Source organism: Prunus mume, linkage group LG2 (assembly GCF_029339155.1).
Source record: "Prunus mume cultivar Tortuosa linkage group LG2, ASM2933915v1, whole genome shotgun sequence".
NCBI classification, from domain to species: Eukaryota; Viridiplantae; Streptophyta; class Magnoliopsida; order Rosales; family Rosaceae; genus Prunus; species Prunus mume.
The window spans coordinates 12,870,054-12,885,167 of record NC_142699.1 but is presented as its reverse complement, the minus strand read 5'-3'; the positions used below and the strand labels follow the sequence as shown (position 1 = coordinate 12,885,167).

The following is a 15,114-nucleotide window of genomic DNA, read 5'->3' as shown; positions in this document are numbered from 1 at the left end:
TGGCAGCTGCCCAAACAAAAATTAAAACCGCCATTAAGAAAAAAAAAAACTGCGAGCCCCGCTCCCTCTCTCCCTCTCTCTCTCATCGAGCACAGTCATGTCATTTGTGGGTGACGTGTCGAATACGATATATAAACTTTCGGGTTTCGCCATTTTGGACTCATAGTCTGCACCTGTTAGGGCGGGAACCCAAAATTTTCACCTAAACCACTCTCTCACCCTTTCTATTTTGTCCTTCTCTGTTCTGAGCGTCTCTCGATTTCCGCTCTTCCACCACTTGGCGTCTTCAACTGAATTCTAGGGTTTCTGGTTTCTCGTCACTAGCTCAATCTTCCTCCGGAACCCGAGATGAGTCTCCGTAGGGGCTCCAAGGTTTGGGTCGAGGACAGAGATTTGGCTTGGGCCCCAGCTGAAGTCGCCGACTGCAAAGGCAAACAAGTCCAAGTGATTAATGCTTCGGGAAAGAAGGTGAAATGAAACTCTTGGCCTTGTATTTTGTATGCAATTACTGATTAGCGTGTTTGAATTTTGCGTGATTTGTGTGTAATTGTGGGGTTTGACTGTGTAGGTTTTGGCTTCGGCCGAGAAGCTATTTCCGAGGGATGCGGATGAGGATGAGCATGGGGGAGTGGACGACATGACTAAATTGACGTATTTGAATGAACCGGGAGTGCTCTATAATCTTCAAAGGAGATATGCTCTCAATGATATATATGTGAGTGGATTTTTCTGTATAAGCGGAATAGATGGAGTGCTGTTGTTAGTTTAATGAAAGGGCTTTCTTAATTTGACTGTAGATTGTAGTTAACTGTGGACTAACTTATGGTTTATGGGCTTCCCACTTGGCGGAGTTCCGAATCTTATGGAATAAGTCCCACATTATGCCATGTCATCATGGGTTGATGATGATATGCTACTCTTGTGATCGTCTTTAAGATGCTTAAGGGATTTGGATGCTTACAGAATTTTCCAAATCAACTATTAATTGTCTCATTGATGGCTTACAATTGGCGAGCTACTGGGTTTGCCTTAACCCCGATATGGCTAAGCAACCGATAAGTTCAGGGTTTAGGCGAATTGCTTATTCTGGAAATGTTAAAGACAATCCAAATAAATGCTTTACTACAACCTTTGAGTTGAGTTGACTTAAATTGACTGCTATTAAATGTATAGGAAAGTGCTCGTATTGATTGTCTAATGGACTTGGGTAATTCACATGCCTTGTTCGATTTCTTCATTTTGAGTTCAGATTACAATAAATCAATGTCGAAAATGCCATTATAAAATGTTCATTGTTTTATATGAGATATAACAAAACTTTTCCTTTTTTTTTATTTCATTTTACTGAGATGGGTTTATGCAACCTTCTTTTGGAATAGCGGTGACCCCAATGTAAATTGTTTTCTTTTGTCTTTGGTAGACATATACAGGGAGCATTTTGATTGCAGTTAACCCATTCACAAAGCTTCCCCATCTATACAATGTCCACATGATGGAGCAGTATAAGGGAGCCCCATTTGGCGAGCTAAGCCCCCATGTTTTTGCCGTGGCTGATGCATCTTATAGGTGTGTCAACTTTATGTGCTTAGATGGAATTTGAGTCTTGACCTCTGTTGTTTGTTGCTATTCCATTTAATGGCTCAACTTAGCTTCTCTTGATTTTGTAATCCAGAGCAATGATGAATGATGGTCAAAGCCAATCTATACTGGTCAGTGGGGAAAGTGGAGCTGGGAAAACTGAGACGACGAAACTGATTATGCAGTATCTTACTTATGTAGGAGGCCGAGCTGCTGGTGACGAGAGAACTGTTGAGCAGCAAGTTCTTGAAGTAAGAGTGAACCTTGATTCAAACAATCTAGTTCTTATTTCCCAACTATTTAAAATTTTGAATAAGAGTAGGCATTAATTTTCAATCTGTCGTGGATAAATGTTTTTCATTTTTGCCACTAAATTTTGGCAGCAAAGAAGGTAGGTTGAGATGAATTTATTTTCTTCTTTTTGACCATTCAGTCTTCAGCGCGGTCCAAAACCTGAGAAGATTGGTCAACTCTGTGTTTTATGTTTTTGTTAGGACCTTTTGTTATTATTATTATTATGATTATAATTATTTTATCTTGTTGCCATTAATGTGTCACTGATTCTTTTTTGTGCGTGATGCAGTCAAATCCGCTTTTGGAGGCATTTGGTAATGCAAGGACTGTTAGAAATGACAATTCAAGGTGTGCTATATGCTTATTCTTCTCCCAAAATGTCACTAATTTGATTATGTAGGAACTTGAAATTCTTTCGCTTTTTGGTGCAATTTCATTAGGGGTGGCAGTGGCTAGGTCATGATCTAAAAAAAAATGGATGTTGACCTTTTTATTTTATTTTATATTTTTAATATTAAGAATTCTATTGTAATCACTTTTGAGGCTCATGCATGACCGTGGGGTAAAATTGATGCTGGTTGGTTGATATCAGACAGAGAGAGTACATGGTGTGGTTAATGAAAAGAAATGGTGACATTTACATATTGTGGAGTAAATGCCTTGAGGTGGGTAATAATAGTTGGACGTAGGAGAGGATATAGAATATCATTACCAAAAACTTTTTCTGCCCTTTTTAATAGGTAATGATATATCATTAATGAACTTGTCGTTTATTGCATTGAATGACTACTTGGGTATATATTTATTATATTCACTCATCAGTTTAATAGCATATCATTTACTACTATGTTTAGTTCTTGAATTATGGTTTAAAATCATGTATATTATCAGTTTGATGATTCAGTAGTAGTATCTCTGAACTAAAAATAATTTTTGCTTCCATTTTCATGCTTCTCTGAGGCAGTCGTTTCGGAAAGTTTGTTGAGATCCAGTTTGATGCAAGTGGTAGAATATCTGGAGCTGCAATTAGAACTTACCTATTGGAAAGATCTCGTGTTGTTCAGATAACAGATCCTGAGAGGAATTATCACTGTTTTTATCAATTGTGTGCATCTGGAAAGGTACTCTGTCTGTCTCTGTGTTTCAATGGATTTATCACATGGTTATCATTGTAAATAACTAAGTATCTATAGTCATGTATGCGTTTGTCATTGAGTGGATGTGTACATGCGTGCATCAATTAGTACTGTAACAGATATGCTCCTTGTGCATCCCAAGCTGTTTTCAAGTTGTGTGTGTTTGAGCTCATTTCTGTGTATCTATGGTTTACATATGACCCTTAACCTGTGTACTCTATTCAAGCTTATGGATATTGTTTCCTGGATGTCTCCATAAGTCTAGGATGCAGAGAAGTACAAGTTAGGACACCCAAGCCACTTCCATTACCTAAATCAAAGTAAGGTATATGAACTGGATGGAGTGAGCAATGCAGAAGAGTATATGAAGACAAGAACAGCAATGGACATTGTCGGCATCAGCCACGAAGATCAGGTTTAAAACTTAATCCAAGAGGATGATTCTTCACAGATGAATACTTCTTTTTTTCTTCCTTTAATTTTGTTCTTGGATGTTTCTGAGAATCACTTTTCTACCTTGTACCCAATGATTAGGAAGCGATATTTCGCACCCTGGCTGCAATTCTGCATTTGGGAAACATTGAATTTTCTCCTGGGAAAGAGCATGACTCTTCAGTTCTAAAGGACCAGAAATCTAGCTTTCACATGCAGATGGCTGCTAATTTTTTCATGTAGGTGAATTATATAGCTTAAACTTGAACCCTTATCTTTTCTTAACCAACTTTGAACAGACTGAAGTGTGAATTTATTTTTCCATTGTCTTCTTGTTAAAAATTTATGAGTATATAGAGATTTTTCTTTGTAATTTACTCGGGGAATATCTTGATGCAACATTTAGTGCAATCCAATATTTTGACGAGACAGTTTTGTGGAGTTTCTCCTGGAATATTGATTAGTAGTGTAATATAATCACTCTGTTAGATTTTGTAATTGGAGCATGCTAGAGAAAGTTGCTACCCGAAATGTATCGTAGATGCGTTTGGCTTTTGATAATTTCACTAAGTTGCTTTATGAATCAGGTGTGACATGAACCTCTTGTTGGCAACACTGTGTACTCGTACAATCCAAACTCGTGAAGGAATTATTATTAAAGCTCTCGACTGTAATGCTGCTGTATCTAGTAGAGATGCATTGGCAAAGACTGTTTATGCGCGGTTGTTTGACTGGTATGCTTTCAATATCCTCCCCTTCCGGAACTTCATTCTTTCAACTTTTCTGGGAAAATCTTCTTCTTCATCATTCTTGTGTTCTGATATTTTTCACAGGCTTGTTGACAAGATTAATACTACTGTTGGGCAAGACTTGAATTCCCAAATACAGATAGGAGTTTTGGACATTTATGGTTTTGAATGCTTTAAAGACAATAGGTGAGATCGTTACCCATTTCTATCTGAATTTTATTTATGTTAATGCTATGAGTTTGTAATTTGGCATTGGAATTTTATTTAGTGCCATGGAAATTTGTATAGTAAATTGTCATGGTGGTCTGAACTTGCTTGACATGTCCAGCGGGTCTATAACCCGTTATACATAACCTTTTCCTCTGATAAAGTGTCTATGTAGCATCATGTGATTTTGCATTGCATTATTGTTTGCCCATGTACTTGATTCAGAAGGTATTTGCACTTTTGACATCCTTGCTGATCTCTTAACTGGTGTTGGTCATATTCTTTAGACTTTAATTTCATTCCTTCATCCTGTATCATCTGTCGTATAATTAATTCTTGTCTCTTACTAGAATTAAATTTCCTTCCAATTCTCCATTGTTCCTCTGATTAAATAAGATATTCTGTTCCACAGTTTTGAGCAGTTTTGCATTAATTTTGCAAATGAGAAGCTGCAGCAACATTTTAATGAGGTGTGTGCCAATGTTTTGTGAAATTTATATGCTATGATCTTATGCTATTATAATTATTGTATTGTAACTTCGTTCCCACTTATTCCAGCATGTGTTCAAGATGGAGCAGGAGGAGTATAGCAAAGAGGAAATTGATTGGAGCTACATTGAATTCATAGACAACCAAGATGTTCTAGATTTGATTGAGAAGGTTTTGCTCATTCTGTCTCTCAAATTTTTTTGGACAACTGTGAAAATCTGCAAAACCCATCTCCTCACCCCTTTATTTATGATTTTGGAAATGGTCTTTGTTGATTCTGGTTTGTTAGTAGCGTGCACTTGACATATCCAAGGAGTGGTTCTAAATTTCTAATCATATTACTTGCTATCGAATGACTGGTTGTGAAGTTGTGAATATTTTCGGAGTTAATGATATACGACGGAACCTACCACTCTGCTCGTAGGAAATATGTATTTAGGGCATTTGTGGTCTGTTTTTTAGTGGCTTTATTGTTTGACAAAAACTGAAAGTAACTTTTTTTCTTTATTATTTGAATTTTTTTATCATTGTTCTGCCTCCCATTATAGGTTTTGTGTTTTAATATGCCTTGAGAGTCTGTTAGGCGTGGACCTTATGTTCTCATACATTGATTTGCAGAAACCTGTTGGGATAATTGCTCTCTTGGATGAAGCTTGGTATAATTGAGTTCTTCACTATAATTTGGTGCGTGTTACTCTATATAGTGTTTTCTTGAATTTTATCCTTATCCTGATTTTCTTATTTTTGCAGCATGTTCCCAAAATCAACACATCAAAGTTTTTCAACCAGGTTGTTTCAGCTTTTCCGGGCTCACCCAAGGTTGGAAAAGGCAAAATTTTCAGAGACTGATTTTACCATGTCCCATTATGCTGGAAAGGTATATTATATGCTACAATATATTTGTGTGCAACATCTTGTGATCCAAATGATTTTAATAATAGTTCACTGATTCACTACTTCTTCAGGTTACTTATCACACAGATACCTTTTTGGATAAAAACCGTGATTATGTTGTGGTAGAACATTGCAATCTGTTGTCTTCTTCCAAATGCCCTTTTGTCGCTGGTCTTTTCTGTTCAGTGCCTGAGGAATCTTCAAGATCATCCTACAAATTTTCTTCTGTGGCTACTAGATTTAAGGTATATTTAGTCTTTGTCCATTCTTTGATGTGATCATATGATGTTGATTGGATGCATCTGCTTAAAAGAATACAGAAGTTGTTTACTAGTCTTCATTTTGCTAATTCTCCCTTCCTTCTCTTTTGGTGATTCTAGCAACAACTTCAAGCGCTGATGGAAACCCTCAACTCAACTGAGCCTCATTATATACGATGTGTTAAGCCAAACTCATTGAATCGACCTCAAAAATTTGAGAATCTGAGTATCTTACACCAATTGCGCTGCGGGGTCAGTGTGATCCAAATTTTTATGTTTCTTTTATGTTGTATCTGGGATCATACATAGAAAGACAAGGATTGGCTTCTTTTATTAGGTCTAAAGACAAATTAAATTATATATATATATATATATATATTTGTGAGAAGGGGGTTTGAATGATATTTAAATGTTATAAGAGCTAATATGAAAACAAAACAAAACAAAAATAATTGAAAGGTAAATAAATTCATGTGTAATTATATTATTTTCTCGTCATGTTTGTAACATAGTTACTGGAGGGCTATTTGTACCATCGATGTTGGAGTATTATTGTATCACAAATCCATATCCATGCAGCATAGCACATACCCAAACCCAACCACTCTACTGCATGCATGTGCAGGTTTCTGCACTCGCCCATATTGCGTAGCGTTTCTTATTGATGTCGCATTGATAATGTTATTTACTCTAATGATTCTCTTATTTGGCTTAGGGTGTTCTAGAGGCTGTTCGGATAAGTCTGGCAGGTTATCCAACACGGAGAACTTACTCAGAGTTTGTAGATCGCTTTGGATTATTAGCTCCTGAATTTATATATGGAAGGTGGGTCATTCATAGTTCTGAATCTTGAAATTTCTGCTCTGCCTATTAAGTGTTAAGAATATTTTCTGGTTATCTTTAGCACATTTGATGAATGTTTACTTTGCGTTTTATTCTGTTACAAGCTAGTGTTATAAAGGTATTAAGCCGGCTGTTAGTTTGTAAGCAATAGTAAAAGATTCTATGGTTCTGTTTTGTTTTGGTTCTAATTTTCTAATTCTCTTTTATTCACTTAATGTTTTTATTTTCAAGCCTTTCCTTGTGCTAACTATTACCTTTGACTTTGTTTATTCATTATGTCTATGTAGCTATGATGAAAAAGCTACGACTGAGAAAATTCTGAAAAAGTTAAAGCTTGAGAATTTTCAGGTATGCGTTCAATGTTCTTGTTTTAAGGTTATTCTCATAATATTATTGCTCAGCATGCATTTAAGTTTGTAAGTGTTGTGGGTGGTGTCTGCACACGTGTTTATGTTCGGAAATGCACACATGTATTAAATAATTGACAAGGTTGTTCTTTCTTTGAAGTTGGGTAGGACCAAAGTGTTTCTTAGGGCTGGTCAAATTGGTGTTTTGGACTCCCGACGGGCTGATGTTTTGGACAATGCTGTGAAGCGCATTCAACGTCAATTGCGAACGTTTGTTGCTCGCAGAGATTTTGTTTCCACTCGGGCTGCTGCATTGGGACTCCAAGCTTTTTGTAGAGGTCAACTGTTTCTGCCAGACTTTCATCAGAAATGCAAATTATTATTTTTACTGACATCATCTTGAGATCCTTTAAATATAGTTTTTTTTTTCTTTTTCTTTTTCGTTTTTAACGTTTGATGGTTATTATGCCTGAAGGATGCCTTACTCGAGTGCTGTATGCTGTAAAACGGGAGGCAGCGGCTGCTATTCTTATACAGAAACATGTCCGAAGGTGGCTATTAAAGGAAGCTTATATGGAATTATATTCAGCTGCCACTGTCATACAGTCCAATATTCGTGGTTTCTCAATTCGCCAAAGATTTTTGCATGGAAAGAAACATAAAGCTGCCACTTTCATCCAGGTAAACTTAATTCATAGACTTTTCCTGTGTTATAATTTGCAGTGTGAAAGCATCCAGACGGGGTGCTGATCCTTTGTGCAAAAAAAAAGGGTCTTTTTGGAATTTAGTTGGAGAGTTGATGTCTTCATTGAGTGTAGAGATAAAAACTGTGGTTATGCGTTCCATAGTCCACTCCCACTTTATCTTCGAGGAAAACATAAGAAACCGTTGCTCGGGTTTTGTTTTGGTTATGAGGGGTTCTGTCACCATAGTCATTGAGTATTATTACTATTTACTAGTTGCATTTTTCTTTGGAGGAGGATTTGGCTTCGAACTCATATTTTGGGCTGCATGATCAGATTATATCTGAGAGAGTAGTTGCGTGATAGAAATTTGGGGTTGTGGAAAATGAGCAATGTAGTTGCCATAATTTTGTTAATTTTTTATTCTTCTTTATCTCTTTTTGTCTGTTGGACCTTTAGGTTGCAGCCTCGGGATCTTTTTGGTTGTGCTCTTAATCTTTAATGCTTCTGTCTGGTGTTGGTGGAATACTGATTATTATTATTATTTTAATCAATTGGGGTTGAGGGGATTTGAACTTGGGACCTCTTCCAACATTGGGAAGAGAAGTGCCAGTAGACTAAGAGCTAGTTGGTGGAATATTGAAGTTAGGTTCTTTTCATGCATTCATGTTCTAAAATAAAATGAAATGATTATCTGGTTGGTTGTCTGCCTGATATATCTTCACCACCTTGTTTCTATATTGACATAATATATATTTGTTAGGCTCGTTGGAGGATGTGCAAGGTTCGCTCAGCTTTTCAACATCACCAAGCTTCTATTGTGGCAATACAAAGTCTTTGGAGGCGAAAATTGGCAAGGAGGGAGCTCCGAAGGCTTAAACAAGTGAGTGAATTATTGTAAAGCTGCTCCTGATGTAACAATATGCATAACAAGTTACCTTATATTTTTCTTCATTCATTTACTATTTGCAGGAGGCAAATGAATCTGGTGCCTTGCGCTTAGCTAAGAGTAAACTTGAGAAGCAATTAGAGGACCTCACATGGCGGTTACATCTTGAGAAACGATTGCGGGTAATTTTTTTTTTCTGCGTTAAACTTTGTGATGGGTGGTTTATGCATTCATTGCTGTTGGAAGTATTGGGTAACTTATTCTTGGGTGCTCCTATTGTTTTTCTGCTTGTGTCAAATGTATGTCAGTAGAGGTTGGTACTTTGCGTCCTTCTATTCTAAGTCTTTAATTTGTAGCTAATTTGACAATAAATGACAATGTTATGGCTCAAGGACTAAATAAAGGTTTTAACATTGCTCCATAAAACAGCTGGAGCACTTGCCATGTTCTCTTGATAAAAGAACTTTAAGGTCATGAGTTTGCAAATTTTTTATGCTAATACATCATTCAGTACTTGTAATGATGTTTTGTATGCTTGTGATCTTTCCTCAGAAAATCATTATAAAGCTGTTTATGTACTTTTGTGTAAATTATTAGTTGCATGTTAACCCTTTCCCTTCTTTTTACCAACATACTGTTCTCATGCGGATGCTTAGAAGTTCCTTTTCTTACTGCAACTCGATGGAATGCAGGTTTCTAATGAAGAAGCTAAGTCGGTAGAAATTTCAAAACTTCAAAAAGTGTTGGAATCCTTGAGCCTTGAGTTGGATGCATCAAAGTTGGCAACAATTAATGAGTGCAACAAGACTGCAGTGCTACAAAATCAATTGGAATTATCAGTGAAAGAAAAATCTGCTTTGGAAAGAGAACTCATTGGAATGGCTGAATTGAGAAGAGAAAATGCATTTTTAAAAGTGAGTCATGTGATGTTTATTCAATTTGTGTTCTTATGTTAGTTTTGCGTTTTTGGTTTTTGTGCTCTGCATCTTATTCTTATCTATTCAGAAATTCTTTAATATCTCCCAGGCAGGATATCTAGAGACATAACTTAATTAATTGAATTATAGTATAATGTGATGTATAGACTCATTGTTAATTTTTTTTTTCCATTTTAAACTTTGCTTTTTTTTTTTTCCTTCCATTTTTGCTTACATGTCTTTGCTGTGAAGAGTGTTTTCCCTTTCTCCATTTCTTTTCTCTGTTTTTTTCCTCTACATTTGGGAGAGGTTAGGAGACATTTGCTGTCTCCTTTCAAGAATTGCTGAAGTATTTGTTATGCAGAGTTCTGTGGATGCTTTGGATAAGAAGAACTCAGCTCTAGAGACCGAACTTCTCAAGGTTCGAAAAGACAGTACCGACACCATTCAGAAGTTGCAGGAATTTGAACAAAAGTGCTACCAGCTACAGCAGAATGTAAAGAGGTGTTTCTCAGACATTCATAACCCACTTTCAAGTGTTTATTTCAGTCTTGTTAAGTACGTTTAGACATCAATTTTGGATTGTTTTTCACTCTAAATATGTTTTTATCAAATCCTGCTCCAGTTATACTTCTATACATAGATTCTTGCTTACTATATTGTATCTAAATTACAGCCTTGAGGAGAAACTCTTACTTTTAGAGGACGAGAATCATATCATGCGACAAAAAGCCCTTAGTGTGTCTGCAAAGAGCAATAGGCGTGGTTTTGAAAAGTCAGTTCCAGAGGTAAATGGTTACATACACCCTAGGTGTGACTTTTAACCCAAAGCTTTGCTGTGGGTCTTTCAACTTGTATATAGAATTGTCGGTTTTTTTTTCCCTAAGATCATTATTTTTTAATTGGAAACAGAAAAACCCTGGTGCACTTGTTCCCCTCACTGACCAGAAGCCTGCATTTGTAAGACATGATTTCTCTCTCTCTCTCTCTTTGAAGATTTATTTTTGCATCTAATCATCACAAAATAACATCTTTTTTATTCTTCTTCTTGTGCCATATATCTAATGCAGGAGTCTCCCACACCTACAAAACTTATTGCACCTTTTTCACATGGCTTGTCAGAGTCACGACGATCAAAGTTAGCAGTGGAGAGGCACCAGGTTTTGTCTCTTTTTGTTTTGTTAAGCCTTAGCTTTTTATTTTGGAATTCACTGTAATCTTGTTAATGGCTGTAATTGTCATTATATTCGGTGATGTAATTCTGGTCAGCATGTTGCTTTGACATGTACAGGAGAACTATGAATTCCTATCACGATGTGTCAAAGAAGATTTGGGTTTCAAAGACAGTAAACCATTGGCTGCTTGTATCATATACAAATGCCTGCTTCAGTGGCATGCCTTTGAGTCTGAGCGTACAGTTATTTTTGACCATATAATTGAGGGAATAAATGATGTTCTAAAGGTAATTTACGTTCTTCGATCAATTTTATTTGGCCTTATCAGTTTGTTTTTCCTTGATGGCTTGAACTGATGTTTTTACTATACATGAAATAAATTATGTGGAGAGCGACATTTGTAAAGGAAAATTAGGTGGAACTCTAAAAGCTATTCTGATAAATTGTGGATATTTACATATCTTTTAAGATTTTTTAGATTTTGAATAGACAACCTTGCATAATATTGTTGAATATTTGAAAAGTTCGGTATGGCCATTGTTTCAGGTTGGGGATGAGAACATAACCTTGCCCTATTGGCTGTCAAATGCCTCAGCGCTTCTATGCCTCTTGCAGAGGAATTTACGGCCAAATGGTTTGACAGCAACTCAGCGTTCTGGGTCTTCTGGTTTAGCTATCAGGATTGCACAAGTAAGTCATAGACTCACGTGTGGGCTTGTTGAGTCTTTTCCTCTTTATCTCTTTAGTAAATATTTGACTTTTATATATCCCAGGATTTTGTTATCTTATTGCTAAATCAGATGTTTCGTAGAAATGTTATCTTTTGTAGTATCATAGTAACATGTAGTATTTAGTTTTGATTTTGGTGAGTATTTTCTTTGTTAGAAGTTGTTGCATTTTATTATCACTTGTCATCAGGGCTGTAATTTGCGGGAGAGTGGCCCATTTGGGTCCAAAGAATTTTGTATTTTTTTGGTTTTTTAAATCGATTCCATCTGAGTCCTAGTGAATGAATAAATTTACCATTCTCTCTATAGAAGAGAAGCAAAGACAAAGGTGGTTTTTCAATGGAGAAAGTGCACATAGAAAAGGCTTGGGGGAAGTGCACATATAAAAGGGTCGGGGAAGGGGGAGGGCTTAGTGGTAGGGAGGGATGGGAGGACAGGCTAGGAAATGGAGGAATATTAAAAAGTTTGACTTAGATTTCCTTTGAACTTTATTGAATTGCAAATTCAATATATTTTGTGGTGTTTGCTTTTCTTTCAATATTCCACTATAATTTATTAAATGTCATCTCCCCCACTTCCTTTCTCAGGGACTGACATCTCCTTTCAAATATATTGGCTATGAAGATGGTATGTCACATCTGGAAGCAAGATACCCGGCTATATTGTTCAAACAGCAGCTAACTGCTTGCGTAGAAAAGATCTTTGGCTTGATGCGTGACAGTTTGAAGAAGGAATTGGCTCCACTCTTGGGCTCATGCATTCAGGTGACTATTACTTAGTCTGATATGTTCAAGTATTCTAATTCAAATTATAGGTGCAATGTCAAGCTATCTGTCACCTATTATGAAAAATGGTCTGAGAATAGTGGTCCACAATGTTGTTTCCTGATTGTGTGGGACAACGAGGAAGCAGATGATTTGCATCTTCTTCCGCTCTACACATGATATACCATTGGGAACAGAGACTAACATTAGATATTTTCCTTTGAATCAAATCACAAGTATTGACCTACCATGAACAATTATGCAAGCAACGACCCATACCTCAGGTGGTACTTTTGCCTTCCAAGTTATATAGAAGGGGGGGTTGGAATAAAAAAAGGAGATGGATTGTTGCATAACTCACTCACAAAAAAAAAAAAAAAAAATTACAAAAAAATATATCAATAAAAGACCCTGGATTCCAGCTTTCCTTTTTTTTAGCTGGCCATGGGAGCCTAATGTTTGATTTTACTCGCTAAATGCTATCTTTGCGCCACTCGCTTGTGTTTCCTTTGTGTTTGATCGTCAGTTCTACATACGATTTTGTAAGACATGTTACAAGTATTCATGACAATTTGTAAGGCACCCAAAGCTGCGCGAGTTCATGCTGGAAAGTCATCTAGATCACCTGGTAATGCTCCTCAGCAATTACCTGGGAGTCAGTGGGACAACATAATCAAATTCTTGGATACCCTTATGAGTCGGCTACGTGGAAATCATGTAAGTGGGACATTTTTCGGATTTGTTATGAGTTACTGTAAGTGTTTTGGCCTTGGACTCCCGAAGCATCAATTCCCATATATTGATTTCAAAGCTTCCTATCTGAGATAATGTGATTGTTTGATATACTGAATCTTAATAAATATTCTGCAGTGCCCCTGATGGGTGTAATTAATTAGGCTTGAGTGTGTTTAAGAAGTGCAATACACTGTTATGTCTTTTCTTGACTTTTGCTATTATTTTCTGACCTAAAACACTACACTTTCTTCAGGTACCTTCATTTTTTATTCGCAAGCTAATTACACAGGTCTTTTCTTTCATCAATATGTCACTTTTCAACAGGCAAGAGTTTATTGCTATTCCAGTTTTCATTGCTAATAAAATAGCATTTGTAATGATTTATGTATTGACTCTACCTTTTCTTGCCCTGGGTAGTCTGCTGCTGCGACGTGAATGTTGCACATTTTCAAATGGTGAATATGTGAAATCAGGTCTAGCTGAACTTGAGAAATGGATTGTCAACACCGGAGAGGAGGCAAGTATAACTATCATGTTGGAAGTGTTTTCCGTTTTGATTGAATTTTATACATCTGTGGATCTGACTCTTTGTGCAATGTAGTATGCAGGAACCTCTTGGCACGAGCTAAATTATATTAGACAAGCTGTTGGCTTTCTGGTATAAGCTAAAGCTGTTTTCTTTGATTTTTAAAAAATCTATAAGCTATGATAAGTGAGGAACCTTTTCTGATTTGTGCAATTGATGTAGGTAATACATCAGAAGAGGAAAAAATCTCTGGATGAAATTAGGCAGGATCTTTGTCCGGTATGATCCTCTTGCATATTTATTTGGCCTCAATTCTCTCTTTTTCCAGTTACTGGCTTCAGGAAAACCATTTTAAACTCCAAACTGAATTCATTGGCATTGTCATCAATGTACAGGCATTGACTGTCAGGCAAATCTATCGAATAAGTACTATGTACTGGGATGACAAATATGGCACTCAGAGTGTGTCCAATGAGGCATGTTTGCATATTCAGTTCCTTTATTGTTTCGTAAGTTCTGTATTGATGCCCTATCAATTTCTGAACGTTATCTTGCTTTCCAGGTGGTTGCCCAAATGAGGGAGATTCTGAACAAAGACAACCAGAATCTAACCTCCAATTCATTCTTGTTGGATGATGATCTGAGGTAGGCTGCTTCTTGTAGGATAAATGATAGAAAGGGAAATACGTTTACCTTATGCTTTTCCTCAACCATTCTTAAATTTTAGGCTCATAGTTTTACATGCAGTTGCTTCCAATGTTGGAATTTGCTGCTTTCAATCTTTTAGTCATGCAAAGTTCAATCCCATCTGCTTTAATTATGAAACGTCATTGAATTATTATTTTCATGCAAGAATTACAGATGTTTTTTATATTGTTCCTCATATCCACTTTCTCATTGCAGCATTCCATTCTCCACTGAAGATATTGATAAGGCAATTCCTCTAATCGATCCTTCAGATATCGAACTTCCGTCTTTTTTGTCTGCTTATTCTTGTGTGCAGTTTCTTGTCCGGCCGCAAAATTAAAGTCTGCTAATGTGGGTGTAAGCTTACGTCGAATGGATGTAAATGGTAATGTCTTTTGTAGGTTTTCAAGTTCAAAATTAGTAGTGAGCTCTGGCACCATCCATCCAGAGAAGAAAATTGAGCAGTAGTCATCTAAATATTAAGATGGTGACTCGTTACATTGCTCAAATTTGTTAATCAATGTTGCAGGGGTTCATCAAGCTTGATGAATTCGTTTGCCTTTAGTGATTTGCAGGTTTAGGGCTGGTCATCTTGTTGTAATTAGACTACATTACTCTGGGTTTTTTTTTTTGGGAGGAGCAATTGGTTAAGCTTAGCTTCTACGGTGACACGTTGCACCCTTGAAATCATCATGTTTATGTTGTATCACAATATTTCTGTAATTTTTGTTGAACATTTTAAGAGAGGATTAAGGAATTTGCCCAATTCTGGCTTCATCTT

At 36.5% G+C, this 15,114-nt stretch overlaps 1 protein-coding gene across 2 annotated transcripts; it reads left to right on the top strand.

Moving 5' to 3' along the window:
- On the top strand, positions 1-15,099 carry XI-I (myosin). Of its 2 annotated transcripts, none has more exons than XR_016123777.1 (38): positions 1-468; positions 569-715; positions 1,421-1,566; positions 1,673-1,829; positions 2,162-2,220; positions 2,837-2,993; positions 3,274-3,423; positions 3,543-3,679; positions 4,028-4,174; positions 4,274-4,375; positions 4,809-4,866; positions 4,955-5,056; positions 5,504-5,541; positions 5,636-5,762; positions 5,851-6,024; positions 6,160-6,291; positions 6,755-6,864; positions 7,170-7,230; positions 7,390-7,567; positions 7,705-7,910; positions 8,676-8,795; positions 8,885-8,983; positions 9,494-9,715; positions 10,083-10,222; positions 10,395-10,506; positions 10,631-10,678; positions 10,789-10,878; positions 11,010-11,180; positions 11,440-11,583; positions 12,209-12,385; positions 12,965-13,102; positions 13,374-13,409; positions 13,538-13,637; positions 13,722-13,778; positions 13,869-13,925; positions 14,042-14,122; positions 14,209-14,291; positions 14,550-15,099. XR_016123777.1 is itself a non-coding variant. In XM_008222357.3 (38 exons), exons 1-38 carry the CDS (start codon positions 349-351, stop codon positions 14,671-14,673), a joined length of 4,542 nt encoding a protein of 1,513 aa, XP_008220579.1. In that variant the 5' UTR covers positions 1-348; the 3' UTR covers positions 14,674-15,099. The 2 variants fall into 2 exon arrangements, 1 of the variants encoding a protein (XP_008220579.1); XM_008222357.3 differs by having other exon boundaries at positions 13,374-13,444.
- The last annotated feature ends 15 nt before the right edge of the window (positions 15,100-15,114 follow it).

Bases quoted from the DNA above. Each gene is read 5' to 3' on its own strand.
- XI-I (XM_008222357.3), top strand. From the start codon at position 349: ATGAGTCTCCGTAGGGGCTCCAAGGTTTGGGTCGAGGACAGAGATTTG. The intron at 6,025-6,159 runs GTATATTTAGTC...TGGTGATTCTAG, and splicing joins CTGTGGCTACTAGATTTAAG to CAACAACTTCAAGCGCTGAT. The intron at 10,223-10,394 runs GTGTTTCTCAGA...TCTAAATTACAG, and splicing joins CTACAGCAGAATGTAAAGAG to CCTTGAGGAGAAACTCTTAC.